The sequence below is a fragment of the Thermobia domestica genome, chromosome 14 (genome assembly GCF_964235325.1).
Source record: "Thermobia domestica chromosome 14, izTheDome1.hap1.1, whole genome shotgun sequence".
In the NCBI taxonomy this organism is placed as follows: Eukaryota; Metazoa; Arthropoda; class Insecta; order Zygentoma; family Lepismatidae; genus Thermobia; species Thermobia domestica.
The window spans coordinates 18,659,583-18,676,165 of NC_137467.1; the positions used below are offsets into that span (position 1 = coordinate 18,659,583).

Here is a 16,583-nt window from a genome sequence, read left to right on the forward strand (position 1 = left end):
ACCGCAGAAGGGATCTGACAAGAAGCATGTATGACGAACAAGCGGGAAGGAGGGGGAGTGAAGTATGCAGAGTTTACGATGGGAACAGATGTGGGTCCAAGGGAAGTCTTGGGAGGCTATAGGGGCTATAGCCCCCCTTGACCTCAGGTATACACAGGAGCGTCATTTCAGACTTGAGGGGGGCAAGAGTAGCACTTACATAAGATATTCACGTTTTGTACTAGTATATTACTAGAAGACAATCAATTAAGGTATATGTATTCCTCAAACTTGGGGGGGGCAATTGCCCCCTCCTGTCCCCCTAAATGACGCCCCTGGGTATACACTGGATAATCTGGGTATACACTGGGCTTCAATCTTACTTTTTCTCTACACTGGATAAAGCGGCAAACTGTGCCCCTCCCTTGGTTACATCCTGGATCCGCGGCTGGTTGGGAACCTCTGCCTTAGGGGAATCTTTTAAGTCTCCGAACTGAATTAAATTAACAGTACCCTCACATGTTACAAAATTATTTTTTTAAGCTTTTATAGTAATCTTTTTACTGTATTTACAATTAAGCGAAGAACTAATCATGTGTCTAGATATATTTAAAAAAAAAGAAAAACAGAAAAGAAACTAGCTTGCTAATGCAATTTCCGATTCGCAAAGTTGTTTTTCTTTCTTTTCAGTAATTTGAAAGAAACAATCCAAAAAAAAAAATTAAATAAATAAATAAATAAATAATTGTACTCACCTGTATCTGACATATTGTACTGCGCAATGTTTTCTCTACACCTTTTATATCACTACCTCGTTAGACATTCACCGAAAACGTATCTATTTCGTGTTATTGTCTTCACTAAAACTCCCATTGGTACACCGATGTAGCGTATTGTTCGTTCCTTGAGCGAAACTAACGGGAGAGAACTTTCCTTCCCTAGTTGCCTGTGTTAGTGTTTGTGTCTGTTTCTCTGGAGTTGCGCTCGAGATTTCAAACGGGTTACAGGTTGATCATGGAACAGGTGGGCGTGGTGGAATGAGTAGCGCGGAAAGGGTTGATTTTTGTATGGACCAATTCCTCCTACTGCATATGAAAATTCTACTTTACGAGGTGGTGTCGTGAAGTTGTAATTATCATAGTAAAAAATCAAGATACAGGGATTATTATGATTTGTAGTTGTTAACTCTCTTCCTAGGTAGTCACTACCCAGATTTACATATTTCTCTCAGCGTTCCTTCACTTCACGAATACCGTCATTGTAGATGTCTATACATTGTGCTTTAAACCACTGTTCCACCTCATGAATAACGTCATCTGTGTTGTCAAAGTGGCGACTGCGCAACGGATTCTTAATTTGGGAAAACAAGAAAAAGTCACTGGGTGCGAGGTCGGGAGAATAAGGCGGATGCAACTACCTGGAAGCCACACGCCCTTGCTTTGTCGACAGCAACTTAAGATGAATGAGCTGGTGCTTTCGAAAAAGGTGTTAGCAAACGAGGAACCCAGTGCGCAGATGCCTTAGGCATGTGAAGTTCGTCATGGATAATTTCCCACTCACTATCATAACTGAGACCATAATCATTCATAATCATTTGGATGTTTACACGTCTGCGTTCGAGGATTAAACACTCCACTTTCTTCATAGTGGCCGCATCGTCCGTCAGGGATGATCTTCCAGGGTCGTCTGTGAGGGACATATGACCATGGTGTTATAAAATGGCCAATTATCGCCATACACAGCCTTCATCTCGTCATAAATTTGTCCGACATTATTACCCTTCAATTGCAGGAACTTGATCAGAATGCAAGCCTCAATCTTATCCATCTTGCACTTTGGCCACTTTTGGCACACCCTGTAAAAAATAACAATAATTAGGAGCTAATTTCTGTAACATCATGTACACCCATGTCCAAAATTATTGTCGCATGTCTATAAATATGTTTTTGTCGGAATATAAGTTGATAACGAATTCGCCAGGTACTTCTTATAATGTTAGTATGTGCATAATCGACAAAGACATGTATGTGGCAAGTTTCATGTCAAAAGAGCAGTAAATAAGAACAATAAAATGAAAATAAAATTTTCTTGTCTATTTAGCAACATTTTATTTTACTCATAATTTTCGTATTCATAATTCTTTTCCTATGAAATTTACCACAAATATACATTTCCCGATTATACACATAGTATCAGTATTAAAAGTACCCTGCAAAATCATTATCAAATTATATTCTTACAAGAGGACAGTTATAGACATGCGACAATCATTTTGGACATGAGTGTACATAACAACCAAACATAACACTGACAAAATTTCATCACCATATCTTAACTTCTGATGATATTTAAAACTTTACGATACCCCCTCGTATTAACATTTTATGAAAGCAAAAACACGTCCCAAGATGAGACAGATACTAGTTCCTAAATGACATTTATCTCAACAAAATAACATTCTTGAAGGTATATGTACTTTCCGAGAATATAGAGAATAAAAATTTTGAAAAAAAAATATGAACAGACTTCAAAATCGCACTAAAAAGCAGACAACAATAAAACAGTTAAAAGCAGAAAATACAGTAAAACCTTCCTTTAGGAGAATCGAACGTGACTCGCAAACATTTCCGTTAAAGATAGGTTTTCGATTAACGAAAGTAGACCTATGCAATAATAATAATAATAATAATAATAATAATAATAATAAAAAATAATAATAATAATAATAATAATAATAATAATAATAATAATAAAGGTATAAATATAATGGATAAAATGTTCTGAGATAAAATAAGATGCTGTACGTATCTTAGTCAATTTACAGTATTTATTTCTACTATGAATTAATGCATGGAAAACTTACAATGAGCAGAAAAAAAGTACTGTACACACGTTAACTTAATTTGTCCAATAGTCAAGGTAGGTTTTCTGTACACATCGCTGCTTGTCTGCTTAATTTTCCACAAAGCTTTTCGCCTGAGAAACCACACTAAGCATATTTGTGTCACTTCGACGTAAAGCAAATGTTGTAGTTCCTTTAAAGTTATGTGTTGTTTAATAAGAATTAACCTAATTTTATTTAAGTATAATTAAAACTTTTAAAGTTTAATTACAAAAGGTTAGGAATTTTTCCATAAACGTTAGGAATTTTATTAGCCTTGTAAAATATTGTAAACAACTTTTGGTGAAAGGGAAAGTGTTTTACCTAAACAGTATAAAAAGCCTTTCCTTTAACAACAAGTTACAATCCAATATCTTGCGAACTATACATCATATAAGAAAAATACTAAGAGACAATGTACAATACAGAGGGGCCTAAGAAATGAGTCAAACATTAGGTTTCTCCCGCCCCCCATTTTGGGGGGAGGGGGTGACCGTGAAATTTTTAAATGGGAACATAGGTCGAGTGATACCTCGTTCGAAAGAGCTTGAAAAATTGAACAATTTTTGTAGGAAACAATTTTTGATATGGGGCACCGTTTTCAAGATGGGCCCCAAAAATGGTCCTGTATCCGATAAAATTTCCAGTACTTATAAATAAGTGTTACAATCCAATATCTTGCGAACTATACATCATATAAGAAAAATACTAAGAGACAATGTACAATACAGAGGGGCCTAAGAAATGAGTCAAACATTAGGTTTCTCCCGCCGCCCATTTTGGGGGGAGGGAGGTAAACGTGAAATTTTCAAATGAGAACATAGGTCGAGTGATACCTCGTTCGAAAGAGCTTGAAAAATTGAACATTTTTTGTAGGAAACAATTTTTGATATGGGGCACCGTTTTCAAGATGGGCCCCAAAAATGGTCCGGTATCCGATAAAATTTCCAGTACTTATAAATCGGAAACGTATGAGTAGGAAACGATTAAACAAAAAATGAAAAACGGAAACATCATAGGCAATGTGGAATGATGTTGTCGTCGTGTCCGCAGGGCCCTAATAATGGGGCTCCGGGACCAATTTCAAAATTATTAATGGGAATATACCTGTAGGTTGAGTGATACCTTGTTTGATAGATCGTGGAAAGCGAAACAGCTTCGTACGAAATTTGTTTTCATTTTGGGCAAGCCTGTTTCAAAATGGCCGCCAAAAATGGTTTCACATTCAGATAGAAAGTGCAGTGTTCAATTTGAGTATTACACGCCAATATCAACGCAACGAACTATGCATCAAATAAGAAAAGTGTTAAGAGTCAATGTACAATACAGAAAGCCTGAAATTTGTGTTAAAGAAGTTTCCTCGTCCCGCTTTTGTATGGAGGGGTGTACATGGAATTTTCAAATCGCAACATAGGGCGAGTGATACCTCTTTGATAGATCGTGAAATACCAAACAGCTTACTACAAAAGTTGTTTTGATTTCAGACAAGCCTGTCACAACAGCATTACCACAACCTAATATCCTGTAAAGTAGTAGGATAACGTTTAGTAATTCTACGGGTATGTGCGATGTTAAAAATTGTAATTTCAATCACTGTAAAGCAAATAATTTCAACACTTACCATGTTACAAATGATGCTCGATATGTCCTCCATCTTCCTCCACACACCTCCGTAAGCGGCGGCATAGGGATGTTCGTACATCATGTAGCATCTCTGGAGTGACAGATGCACACACACCTTGGATACGCGCCTTCATATCATCAGTAGTTGTTGGTACGTTGGACATTACCCGATCCTTAACATAACCCCAGAGGAAAAAATCAAGTGGGGTTAGGTCAGGAGATCGTGGAGGCCAGTGAATAGGACCTCGACGCCCAATCCATTTATTCGCCATAAGGTGGTCCAATAAGGCTCTGACCTGACGTGCGTTGTGTGCTGGAGCACCATCATGTTGATACCACATTCTTATACGTTCAGCGAAAGGAATATTCTCTAACAACTCCGGGTATAGTACATCACTGATAAATGCGGCATAGGTATCACCAGTAAGACGTCCATCAAAAAAATATGGCCCAATGATATGGTTACCAAGGATGCCACACCATACATTAAGAGACCACCGATGCTGATGAGCAACTTCTCTCTGCCATAGTGGATTTTCCCTAGCCCAATAATGCATATTATGTCGATTTACGTGTCCTGTGTTTGTAAATGTAGCTTCATCGCTAAACAAGATGGTGGATATGAAGTTGCGCTGTCTGTTTTCCATACCTTCCAATCATAGACAAAATTGCAATCTGGCATGAAAATCATTGCCAGATAGTTCCTGATGTAAGATGATATGATACGGATGAAACATGTACTCGTGCAAAATACGCACTACAGATCTTTGGCTAACTCCACTGGCCTGAGCGAGATATCTCGTGGTAACATGTGGGTCTACATGCACTGCTGCCAATATTCCTGTTGCACGTTCTTCATTGGTTGCAGAGCGGTAACGACCCCTACCTCGTCCCCGGACAAGACTACCATGTTGCCGCAAACGTCTCTCCAATCGCAGAAATGCCATGTGAGATGTTTGTTGGCGTTGGGGGATAGCGCATTGCATACATTCGTGCCGCGCTACGATAGTTTCTTCTACATTCCCCCAACACCAGCAACATATCTACACAATGATCAAACACCGCCATTGCTCTATTCAAACGCTACCCAAACTAATAATATCAATACGATAGTGTTCGTTTACTTATACGGAAAACTTATCACCAAAGTTTATATCCCGTTCTTTCTACGTCTGCACACATACACTTACATTTATTACGTTTCCATAGCGATTACATTAATAGTTGACGATCAAAAATAATCTAAATATATTTCTTTGCAACTTTCTTTTCTTTGTATAAAACGGCTCAAATAATTCGCCTCTGATCCTTTTTTTTTTTATAAGATGGTACAGATTGTTAATGCAATATACAACGTTATCGTTGTACTATGTTCCGAAGGCCATCGGTTCCATTCCCCAGGCAATGACATTGACGGGCTTTCCTTACTCTAACTGGGCACATGCTGAGATGTTGCCTACAAGTAGGGCCTAATAGGTACCTTCCTATCCCTTTCTCATAGGATTGTAGTGATTGAGGAACGACGTCTTTTTGCGCATACGTATTAGTATTATTCATTGTCTTATTATTTTCATTCATATTATTATTATTATTACTAGTTTTATTATTACTTTCGTATTCTTCTTCTTCTTCTTCTTCTTCTTCTTCTTCTTCTTATTATTATTATTATTATTATTATTATTATTATTATTATTATTATTATTATTATTATTATTATTATTATTACGTTATAGGTCGATTTCGCCTCCGAAAATTTTACTTGTTATTCACTTACAGTATGATGATGGAACCTCGTGTTCGACATATTTTTAGGCCTGTTTGTATTGTACATGGACTCTTAACACTTTTTATTTGATGCAATAATTCGCGTGATATTGGCTTGTAACACTCAGTTTGAACACTGCACTTTCTATCTGAATGTGGAACCATTTCCGGCGGCCATTTTGTAACAGGCTTGCCCGAAATCAAAACAATTTTTCTTCTAAGCTGTTTGGTTTTCCATAATCTATCAAACAAGGTATCACTCGACCTATATTCAGATTTGAAATTTTAAAATTGTTCCCGGGGCCCCATGATGGGGTCCTGGGGCACCACGACAACACCATTCCACGTTGCCTATGGCGTTTACCTTTTTCATTTTTTGTTTCATGTTTTTCTACTTAGCCGTTTCCGATTTATAAGTACTGGAAATTTTATCTCTTACAGGACCAATTTTGGGGTCTATCTTGAAAACGGTGCCCCATATCAAAAATTGTTTCCTACAAAAATTGTTCAATTTTTCAAGCTCTTTCGAACGAGGTATCACTCGACCTATGTTCCCATTTGAAAATTTCACGTTCACCCCCTCCCCCAAAATGGGGGGCGGGGGAAACCTAATGTTTGACTCATTTCTTAGGCCCCTCTATATTGTACATTGTCTCTTAATATTTTTCGTATATGATGTATAGTTCGCGAGATATTGGCTTGTAACACTTCTTTATAAGTACTGGAAATTTTATCGGATACCGGACCATTTTTGGGGCCCATCTTGAAAACGGTGCCCATTTTCAAAAATTGTTTCCTACAAAAATTGTTCAATTTTTCAAGCTCTTTTGAACGAGGTATCACTCGACCTATGTTCCCATTTGAAAATTTCACGTTCACCCCCCTCCCCCCAAAATGGGGGCGGGGGAAATCTAATGTTTGACTCATTTCTTAGGCCCCTCTATATTGTACATTGTCTCTTAATATTTTTCTTATATGATGTATAGTTCGCGAGATATTGGCTTGTAACACTTATTTATAAGTACTGGAAATTTTATCGGATACAGGACCATTTTTGGGGCCCATCTTGAAAACGGTGCCCCATATCAAAAATTGTTTCCTACAAAAATTGTTCAATTTTTCAAGCTCTTTTGAACGAGGTATCACTCGACCTATGTTCCCATTTGAAAATTTCACGTTCACCCCCCTCCTCCCAAAATGGGGGGCGGGGGAAACCTAATGTTTGACTCATTTCTTAGGCCCCTCTATATTGTACATTGTCTCTTAATATTTTTCGTATATGATGTATAGTTCGCGAGATATTGGCTTGTAACACTTATTTATAAGTACTGGAAATTTTATCGGATACAGGACCATTTTTGGGGCCCATCTTGAAAACGGTGCCCCATATCAAAAATTGTTTCCTACAGAAATTGTTCAATTTTTCAAGCTCTTTCGAACGAGGTATCACTCGACCTATGTTCCCATTTAAAAATTTCACGTTCACCCCCCTCCCCCCAAAATGGGGGGCGGGGGAAACCTAATGTTTGACTCATTTCTTAGGCCCCTCTGTATTGTACATTGCGTCTTAATATTTTTCTTTTATGATGTATAGTTCGCGAGATATTGGCTTGTAACACTTATTTTGACTCACCCTGTATATATATATTTGGTCTAGGAATTAATTCGTGCGGTTGGTACGCACACATTGAAGCTGTAGTACAAACACAAAATACATAAATACCTTAAGAAAAATATTGTCCATCGCTAGCCACCACTTTCGCCCATCTGTCAGACAATGTACGGATTCCGTGGCGAAAGAAGTCCTCATCCTTGGAAGCGATCCAGTCAGAGACCCATGTTTCGATATCTTCTGAAGAAGTAAACCGCTGTCCAATCAAATCGTTGTTCATGCAATCGAACAAGTAGTAGTCCGAAGGAGCAACGTCTGGTGAATACGGCGGGTGGGGTAAAACTTCTCATCCGACATTTTCTAAATAGGTTTTGACCGGTTTTGCGACATGTGGGCGAGCGTTATCATGTTGAACAATAAGTTTATCATGTCTGTTCTCCCATTCTGGTCGTGTTCTGGCAGAGCTTGCTTCAAACGCATTAATTGTCGTCGATAACGTTCTCCATTCATAATTTCACCCGGTTGCAGCAGCTCATAGTACACCACACCTTTCATATCCCACCATATGCACAGCATAACCTTTGCACAGTGAATATCTCGTTTTGGTTGTGATGGACCTGGTTCACCTGGTTTCACCCAGGCCTTTTTTCGTTTAGGGTTCTCGTAATGGATCCACTTCTCATCACCCGTAATAATTCGATGCAGAAACCCCTTTCTGCTCTGTCGTTGAAGCAGCAATTCGCAAATGGTTTTTCGTCTTTCAACGTCTCTGTCTTTCAATTCATGTGGAACCCAATGTGACATCTTTTGAATCATTCCCATGGCTTTCAAGCGTTTGGAGACTGTTGTTTGATCAACGCCTAATGCTGCTGCAAGTTGTTCCTGCGTTTGACACGAATCCTGCTCGAGCAATGCTGTCAATTCTTCGTCTTGAAATGTTTTTGGCTGTCCAGCTCGCTCTTGGTCTGTCAAGCCGAAATCACCACTTCTAAACCGTGCAAACCACTTCTGACACGTTCGCTCAGTTAGAGCATGGTCACCATACACTTCCACCAAAATACGATGACTTTCAGTCGCACTTTTCTGCATGTTAAAGTAATGCAGCAGGACACCCCGCAAAAACACTTTATCAGGCACAAATTGCGCCATGTTCACTTAACTACAAACTGGTGTTGTTGACGCTTTAATCCACTGCCCTATACTACGAACGATACGCGATGGCAGGGGTTTGCAACACATGTGTGGATACACGGAACTGTGGGACGCTCCGTTCGTTGCGCCATCTCTTGTCCACCCGCACGAATTAATTCCTAGACCAAATATATATATATATATATATATATATATATATATATATATATATATATATATATATATACTTATTATTTTATTAAAGAGAGGGAACAGTTGTGACAGAATCTTGATAACTCTTTAGCCTACACTCTTCATCCAACTCAATGCCTTATTTCTCTTCTTTCTCCACTTCGTTTTCTCCTTTCAAACTTTCCGTATGATTCTCAATTAAAACATGTGTATCCGTTGTGTCTACTTTGGTTTGCACATCATTGTTTGTTTTGCGACATACAGTGGACTCTCTTTAATTCGAAGTCCAAGGGGACACGAAAAAACTTCGAATTATCCAAAATTCGAATTATCCAACAACATTCATTTTCACATATATAGCAACATGCAAACCAAAGTACTGTGCATAAAAAACATATTCATATGGTGTAGACTTTACCTTTAAAGCAGCTTATTATTTGTCTGATCGAATACCGCAAACTAACAAACGACATTGATTCCACATAATTCAAATTACGTGTACAATGGAAAATATAGTTACGTACAACACTACAACATACATTGAATAGCCCAAACAATTAAACACCAGGGACAATTTGAATATTCTGTTCTCACTTTTAAGAAGTCGTGAACGTCATTTTCTTAAATTTGATTGTTTTTGTACGGTCAATAAATCTTGAATTTCATGTATTGCGTGGAATACGATATTAATAACATTTGGTATATTTTATCAATAATTCATCTTAAATTTTCAACCAATTCTCAAACAAAATGAGATTGGCACACATTCTGTATCTTTACTTCTTCCCCAACTCACCTTTACCTTTATCATTACATAGATTTTCTATTTATCTTTTGTATTACTCCTCCCTATGGCTGCATCTGGATAACTGAAAACACGTTAAAACTGTATTTCTCTGTTTCCATCTGTCCAACATTAAAAATTTTCAACTGTATTTACTTCGAATTATCCAAAACATAGGATCAAAAGTTTGATTTATCCACGATTTTTTACTATTGTTTTCAATACAGTTTTCAAGCGGAATGGACTTAAGTTCGAATTATCCAATATTTCGAATGATCCAAGTTCGAATTAACGAGACTCTACTGTATATTGTTTGCACATCATTGTTTGTTTCGAATAAATTATCGGCTTTAGAAGATTCGGAGTGCACTAGTGTTGAGGATACATGGATTGAAATTAGAGATAGCATTAAAATTTCAGCAAAAGAAAAGTTGGGACACGCGGAAATACGTAGGAACAAACCATGGTTTGATTAGGAATGCATTAAATTAGCAGATAAGAGAAAACAGGCAAAATTACGCTGGCTACAAAATCCGAATGAAATAACTACACAAAATTTCGCAGATATCAGGCGGAAAACTTCCAATATTTTTAGAACAAAGAAACGCGATTTTCTGAAAGCTAAAATTAAGGAACTTGAAGATAATAGTAAAAATAAAAACATACGGGACATGTATAAGGGGATCCGTGAATTTAAGAAAGGCCATCAACCTCGTGCTTATATATTAAAGAAATCTGATGGTACAGTTCTCACCGATACGGATAGTATCTTAAATACATGGAAAGATTTCTTTGACGATTTGCTTAACACGCAACCAAAAACTAGTGTGCGTTTAGAAAAGGAGATACGCACAGCAGAACCGTATATTCCAGAACCCAACCGAATAGAAGTAGAAACCGCTATAAAAAAAAATAAAGAAACACAAATCTCCGGGTGTAGATGAAATTCCGGCTGAGTTAATTTTATCTGGAGACAAAAAATAGTGGAACAACATACACAAACTCATTCTCCTTATCTGGAACAAGGAAGAATTGCCACAAGAGTGGAAAGAATCAATCATTGTTCCAATTCACAAGAAAGGCGACAAAACTGACTGTAATAATTATCGAGACATTTCTCTTCTGTCAACATCCTATAAAATCCTTTCAAATATTCTATTAGCAAGATTGACTCCATACGCAGATGAAATTATTGAAGATTATCAGTGCGGATTTAAACGAAATCGATCAACTATCGACCAAATATTTACCATTCGCCAAATACTCGAAAAAAAAAAGTGGGAATACAGGACCCCAGTACATCAACTATTTATTGATTTTAGAAAAGCGTACGACTCGGTTAAGAGAGAAACATTATACAACGTTCTTACATAACTTGGAATACCGAGAAAGCTAATTAGATTAATTAAGATATGTTTAAATGAATCCCAAAGTAAAGTCCGGGTAGGAAAATTTTTGTCTACGAGCTTTCACGTCGAAAATGGCCTGAAACAAGGAGATGCGTTGTCGCCATTATTATTTAACTTTGGTCTGGAATACGCTATAAGGGAAATCAAAGATAGCAACCAGGGCCTAGAGTTGAACGGTATTCACCAGGTTATGGCATATGCTGATGATGTAAATTTAATAGGGGATGACAGGAGAACAATAGAAAGAAATGCAGAGATCTTATTAAACGCTTGCAGGGACATGGGTTTAGAAGTAAATGCAGAGAAAACTAAATACATAGAAGTGCGTCGGGACCGTAATACAACAAATTATGGATGCGTTAAAATATTAAATAATACTTTTGATAAAGTGGATAGTTTCAAATATCTAGGATCAATATTAACAGACGAAAATCATATTCACGATGAAATTAAATGTCGACTAAAAGCAGGGAATTCGTGTTACTATTCGGTTCAAAATCTCTTGTCGTCGCGAATTCTGTCGAGGAATTTGAAGCTTAAAATATACAAAACTATAATCATGCCTGTTGTTCTGTATGGTTGCGAAACATGGTCGCTTACGCTGCGGGAAGAACATAGACTGAAAGTATTTGAGAACAGGATCCTGAGAAGAATATTCGGACCCAAGAGGAACGAGAATGGAGAATGGCGGAAACTTCATAACGAGGAACTACATAATTTATACGGTTTTACCCAACATTGTTAGGGTCGTCAAGTCTAGGAGGCTTAGGTGGGCAGGTCATATAGCTAGAATGGAAGAAATAGAAACGCTTTCAAAGTCTTGACTGAAAGACTAATCAAAAAACGACCATTAGGAAGACCTAGGCGCAGATGAGAGGACAATATTAAGATGGATCTCGCAGAGATTGGAATACAAAGTAGAAACTGGATGGAGTTAGCTAAGGATAGAAGTCCGTGGAGAGCTTTTGTGAACGCGGCATTGAACCTCCGGGTTCCATAAGCCATATATATATATATATATATATATATATATATATATATATATATATATATATATATATATATAATATAAAATATCAATTCTCATAGGATATTTAAAAACTTTCTAAATGCTATGCTCTGAAACTTGATATTTTTCGTTAAAATGCTTTTTTTTTTTCTTTCTTCGATTTCCGTTGTCCACGTAATACAGTTTACGTTGAATGAAAAGAATTTAACATGATTTTTGCCGGTAAATTCATTAGGACTGTGAAATATTTCCGTTCAATAAAGGACCCGTTGAAGACAGGTTTTACTGGATTACTATTGTCTATAAAAGTTTTGAAGTGTCAAAGCAAACAAATTAATACCAAATGCAAAATTATTTTGATAGAATTTTTGTGACATTAATATGTTCAGTTTGGCACAACTTCAGAATTTTTTTTATAGATAATATGTGATAATTTTCGACTCCCGAGCGCTTTATTATTCTTTTTTTCTCTCTTTTTAGTATTTTCTGTTTTCAGTTCATACAGAGCCCTCCAGAAAAAAAAATATGCACTGTTTGTCATCTTATTCAGGATACTGGTATTGAAAATTGTTCTGAAACTTAAGTATGTTGTAATGTGGTTTTTATGTCAGCATTGTCAACTGTTTTCAGTTAAAATTGTTGTAGTACGGTTTATCGCTCAACAGATGTCAGTACTATCAGCATGGTTAATGAGATAAGGAAATGGCAGGTGGACGCTTGACGTTTGATTGTTATGCGTTTGTTAGGCGCAGGGCCGGATCCAGGATTTTCTAAGGGGGGTGCACCAAATAACTGGCAGTACATTTGAATTAAATTTGAGTTTTTTTTAATGCCTTTAGGCATCTGTAGTGTGAATGAGGAAATGCCCTGGAAATGCTTTGCTCTCGGTCCTTCAACCTTCAGAAAATTGACCTAAACTATTGGTTTTGCAAAATCACTGCCAGCTTCTCACTTTAGGTAATGTATATTTACAACGAAGAGTGGGTACACGTGCACCTTTGCACCCCCTCCTAATTCCGGCCCTGGTTAGGCAAGTTGTTGATTCAGTACCAAACTCCCCTTCGATGGCATTCCCAAACCTGATAAAACACACTTACGCTGCTCGAACGTCAAGTGTGCACCTCCCATTTTCTTATCTCATTAACTGTGCTGATAGTACCGACATCTGTTGAGCAAAAAACCGAACTATAACATAATTTTAACTGAAAATAATTGATAGTGCCGACATCTGTTGGGCGAAAAACCATACCACAACATACTTAAATTTCAGAACAATATTGTCAATGCTAGTATCCTGATAACAGGATGACAGAGTGGATACATTTTTCTGGTGGACTCTGTATAACAACATAGAATAAACAACCGGGCAATGGAATTGTTGTGGAAACATTCTTCTTATTATTTATATTTATCCAGAATCTGAATTAAGATCGTGCAGCAGCGACTGCTTACAAATAATCTATATATATAAAAGAGAACGCACAAAATCCTTTGTCCGCTCATCACGCTAATACGGCTGAACCGATTTCTTTCATTTTTGGGGGGTTGTTAGGATTTGGACCCTAGATGGTTTTTATCATATCACTTTAATTTTCAATTACCAGTGTCTTGAGATAATTGACCAATCAGGTGTCAATACGTACAAAAAATCCTTTGTCCGCTCATCACGCTAATACGGCTGAAGCGATTTCTTTCATTTTTGGGGGGTTGTTAGGATGTGGACCCTAGATGGTTTTTATCATATCACTTTAATTTTCAATTACCAGTGTCTTGAGATAATTGACCATTCAGGTGTCCATACGTACAAATCCTTTGTTATTAGTTCATCATAGGTATAAAAATAAACGTATTTATATGCAACCCGCATGACCCTGTGACTCGGCGGGTTAACATAACTGACAGGCGCTATAAATCACTTGAAAGCGAAAAAGTAAAAATTATCTAAGTAACAAAGTTTATTGCGTTCCGGGATGACCGCAGCGAAGCGGGGCGGGTTGGGGTGACCGCAGCGAAGCGGGGCGGGTTAACATAAATGACAGGCGATATAATGTTAACATTAGTGCAATCTTCTATGGTTTTTATCATATCACTTGAAAGCGAAAAAGTAAAAATTATCTAAGTAACAAAGTTTATTGCGTTCCGGGGTGACCGCAGCGAAGCGGGGTGAACGCTGCTAGTACAGAAATAAAGTAGAAAATGAAAGATAATGTTGCAATGAATCGGCATTAAAATAAGAAGTTAATGTTTATTATCGTTTTCTTTACTATGACGATCAGTGTTGAAACCGGAAACCATAGATTCCCACCACTTCCGGTGTCGATAGACGGAAAAGGTTGAGAGTAAGCTTATTATATATATATATATATATATATATATATATATATATATATATATATATATTTGTTCTATGGTGATCAGTATTAAAACCGAAAGTAGTGCTGTTTTATACTATTTCTGGTTGCTATCTTTAATATTAGTAGTAGAATAATGTGTCTGTCTGTCATCTGCTTTTCACATAGAAAAAATGAAATGAAATCTTTGAGTTTTACGTCCCACGGTTATGCCGGTGAGGCTAAAGGAGACGGTGATAATGAGAGATGAGTGAAATGGTGGAATGAAGAAAGTGGGAGGAAACGGGAGAACCCCGAGAAAACCCACGAGCACGGTGTTTGTCCACCACAAAGTTCACTTGGCGGGGGCTGGGATCGAACCCGGGACCCCAAGCACCAGAGGTGAACGCTCTACCACTGAGCCACCGCGCCCCCCACTTTTCACATAGAAAGAAGTGACCTCGAGCCACGGATAGATCTTCACCAGGTGTAGTGGGACGCGGTAGCCTAGTGGTAGAGCGTTCACCTCTGGTGCGTGGGGTCCTTGGTTTGATCCCAGCGTGCAGCAAGTGAGCTTTGTGGTGGACAAACATCGTGTGCATGGATTTTCTCAGGGTCCTCCCACTTCCTTCATTCCATCATTTAATTAATTTCTCATCATCACCGTCTCCTTTAATCTAGCCGGCATAACCGTGGGAAGATTTCATTTTTTTTTTCACTAGGTGTAATCCCCTACAAAGCTGTATCATCGATTTTCGGTTTAGGGGATTTTCCAAGGGGGTGTGAAAATCTTTCCATATTTGTTGCGGTTTCCTAAGTACTCTGATCGGTATGCAACCAGCATTACGGTTCAGTGTTGCAGGCATACATAACAGAAAGGATAAACAGCCGGGCAATGAAATTGTTATGGAAACGTTCATCATTCTCCCATTTAGTCAGGCTCTGAATTAGGACCTGTTAAGGACGGGTGATTACAGCCACTTTTTAATAAACATATACTAAAATATTGTTTTTCCGCAATCGGGAGAGACGCCGGTGAAGTTGATTTTCTTGCATTATTTATTCTTTTCCTCTGTTCATTTTCCATACTCAAAGAATGAAATTTTTATGAACCTCTGAAAATGCAGAAAAAGTAGTACATATAGTTTCCTTCGGACAATTTAGTTTAACGTCCCACGATTATGTTCTTTAGACTAAGGGAGACGATGATTAAGACAAGTGAATGATGATGGAAAAATTGGTGGAATGAGAAAGTGGGAGAAAACTGGAGTGCCCCGAAAAAAACCTGCGGACACGATGTTCACCACAAACTTACCTGGCAGGGAATCGAACCAGGAACCCGACGCACCAGAGGTAAGGGCTCTACCATTGAGCCACCGCGCCCTCTTTCCCAGATTCAGTAGTATAGGCCTATGGTAACAACGCTCATTTGCTTTCGAACATAAAATCGAGAAACGTGGAAGAAACGTTTTCACGCACAAGAAAAAAAAAAAAAAAAAACATTCGTGGCGGGACCAGCCAAAAGCAAATAACAATATAAGAGGAAGTTATCCTAGCTAATATATATATATATATATATATATATATATATATATATATATATATATATATATATATATATATATATATATATATATATTTAAATATACCAAAGCAATAGAAGTTACAATTTCTTACACTATGAAATAGTCAGGCTTACAATACCCATCAATCATATGTCATTTTCAAATAATGTTCGTCGTATAGTTAAATTGAGACGTGAGATAAGATTACGAAATATAATGAACTGAAGAGCTTTCAACTGCACTGACTGCTACTTGCTCATTAAAGAAAATTTTTTGCTTATAAAAAGCTTTCCGTTTTCTAATC

The 16,583-nt window shown here is 37.5% G+C and overlaps 2 protein-coding genes across 4 annotated transcripts in view; one reads left to right on the forward strand and one right to left on the reverse strand.

Annotated features, from left to right (window-relative positions):
* LOC145670570 (uncharacterized) overlaps positions 1-918 on the reverse strand; it is a 65,617-nt gene extending 64,699 nt beyond the window's left edge. Inside the window, exon 1 of the mRNA XM_081739376.1 lies at positions 735-918. Coding sequence (XP_081595502.1) covers positions 735-747 — 13 coding nt within the window. The 5' untranslated portion in view covers positions 748-918. The remainder of the gene's footprint in view (positions 1-734) is intronic.
* Positions 1-16,583, forward strand: part of Pi3K68D (phosphatidylinositol-4-phosphate 3-kinase catalytic subunit Pi3K68D) — a 408,362-nt gene that overhangs the window by 258,171 nt on the left and 133,608 nt on the right. The window lies entirely within an intron of this gene.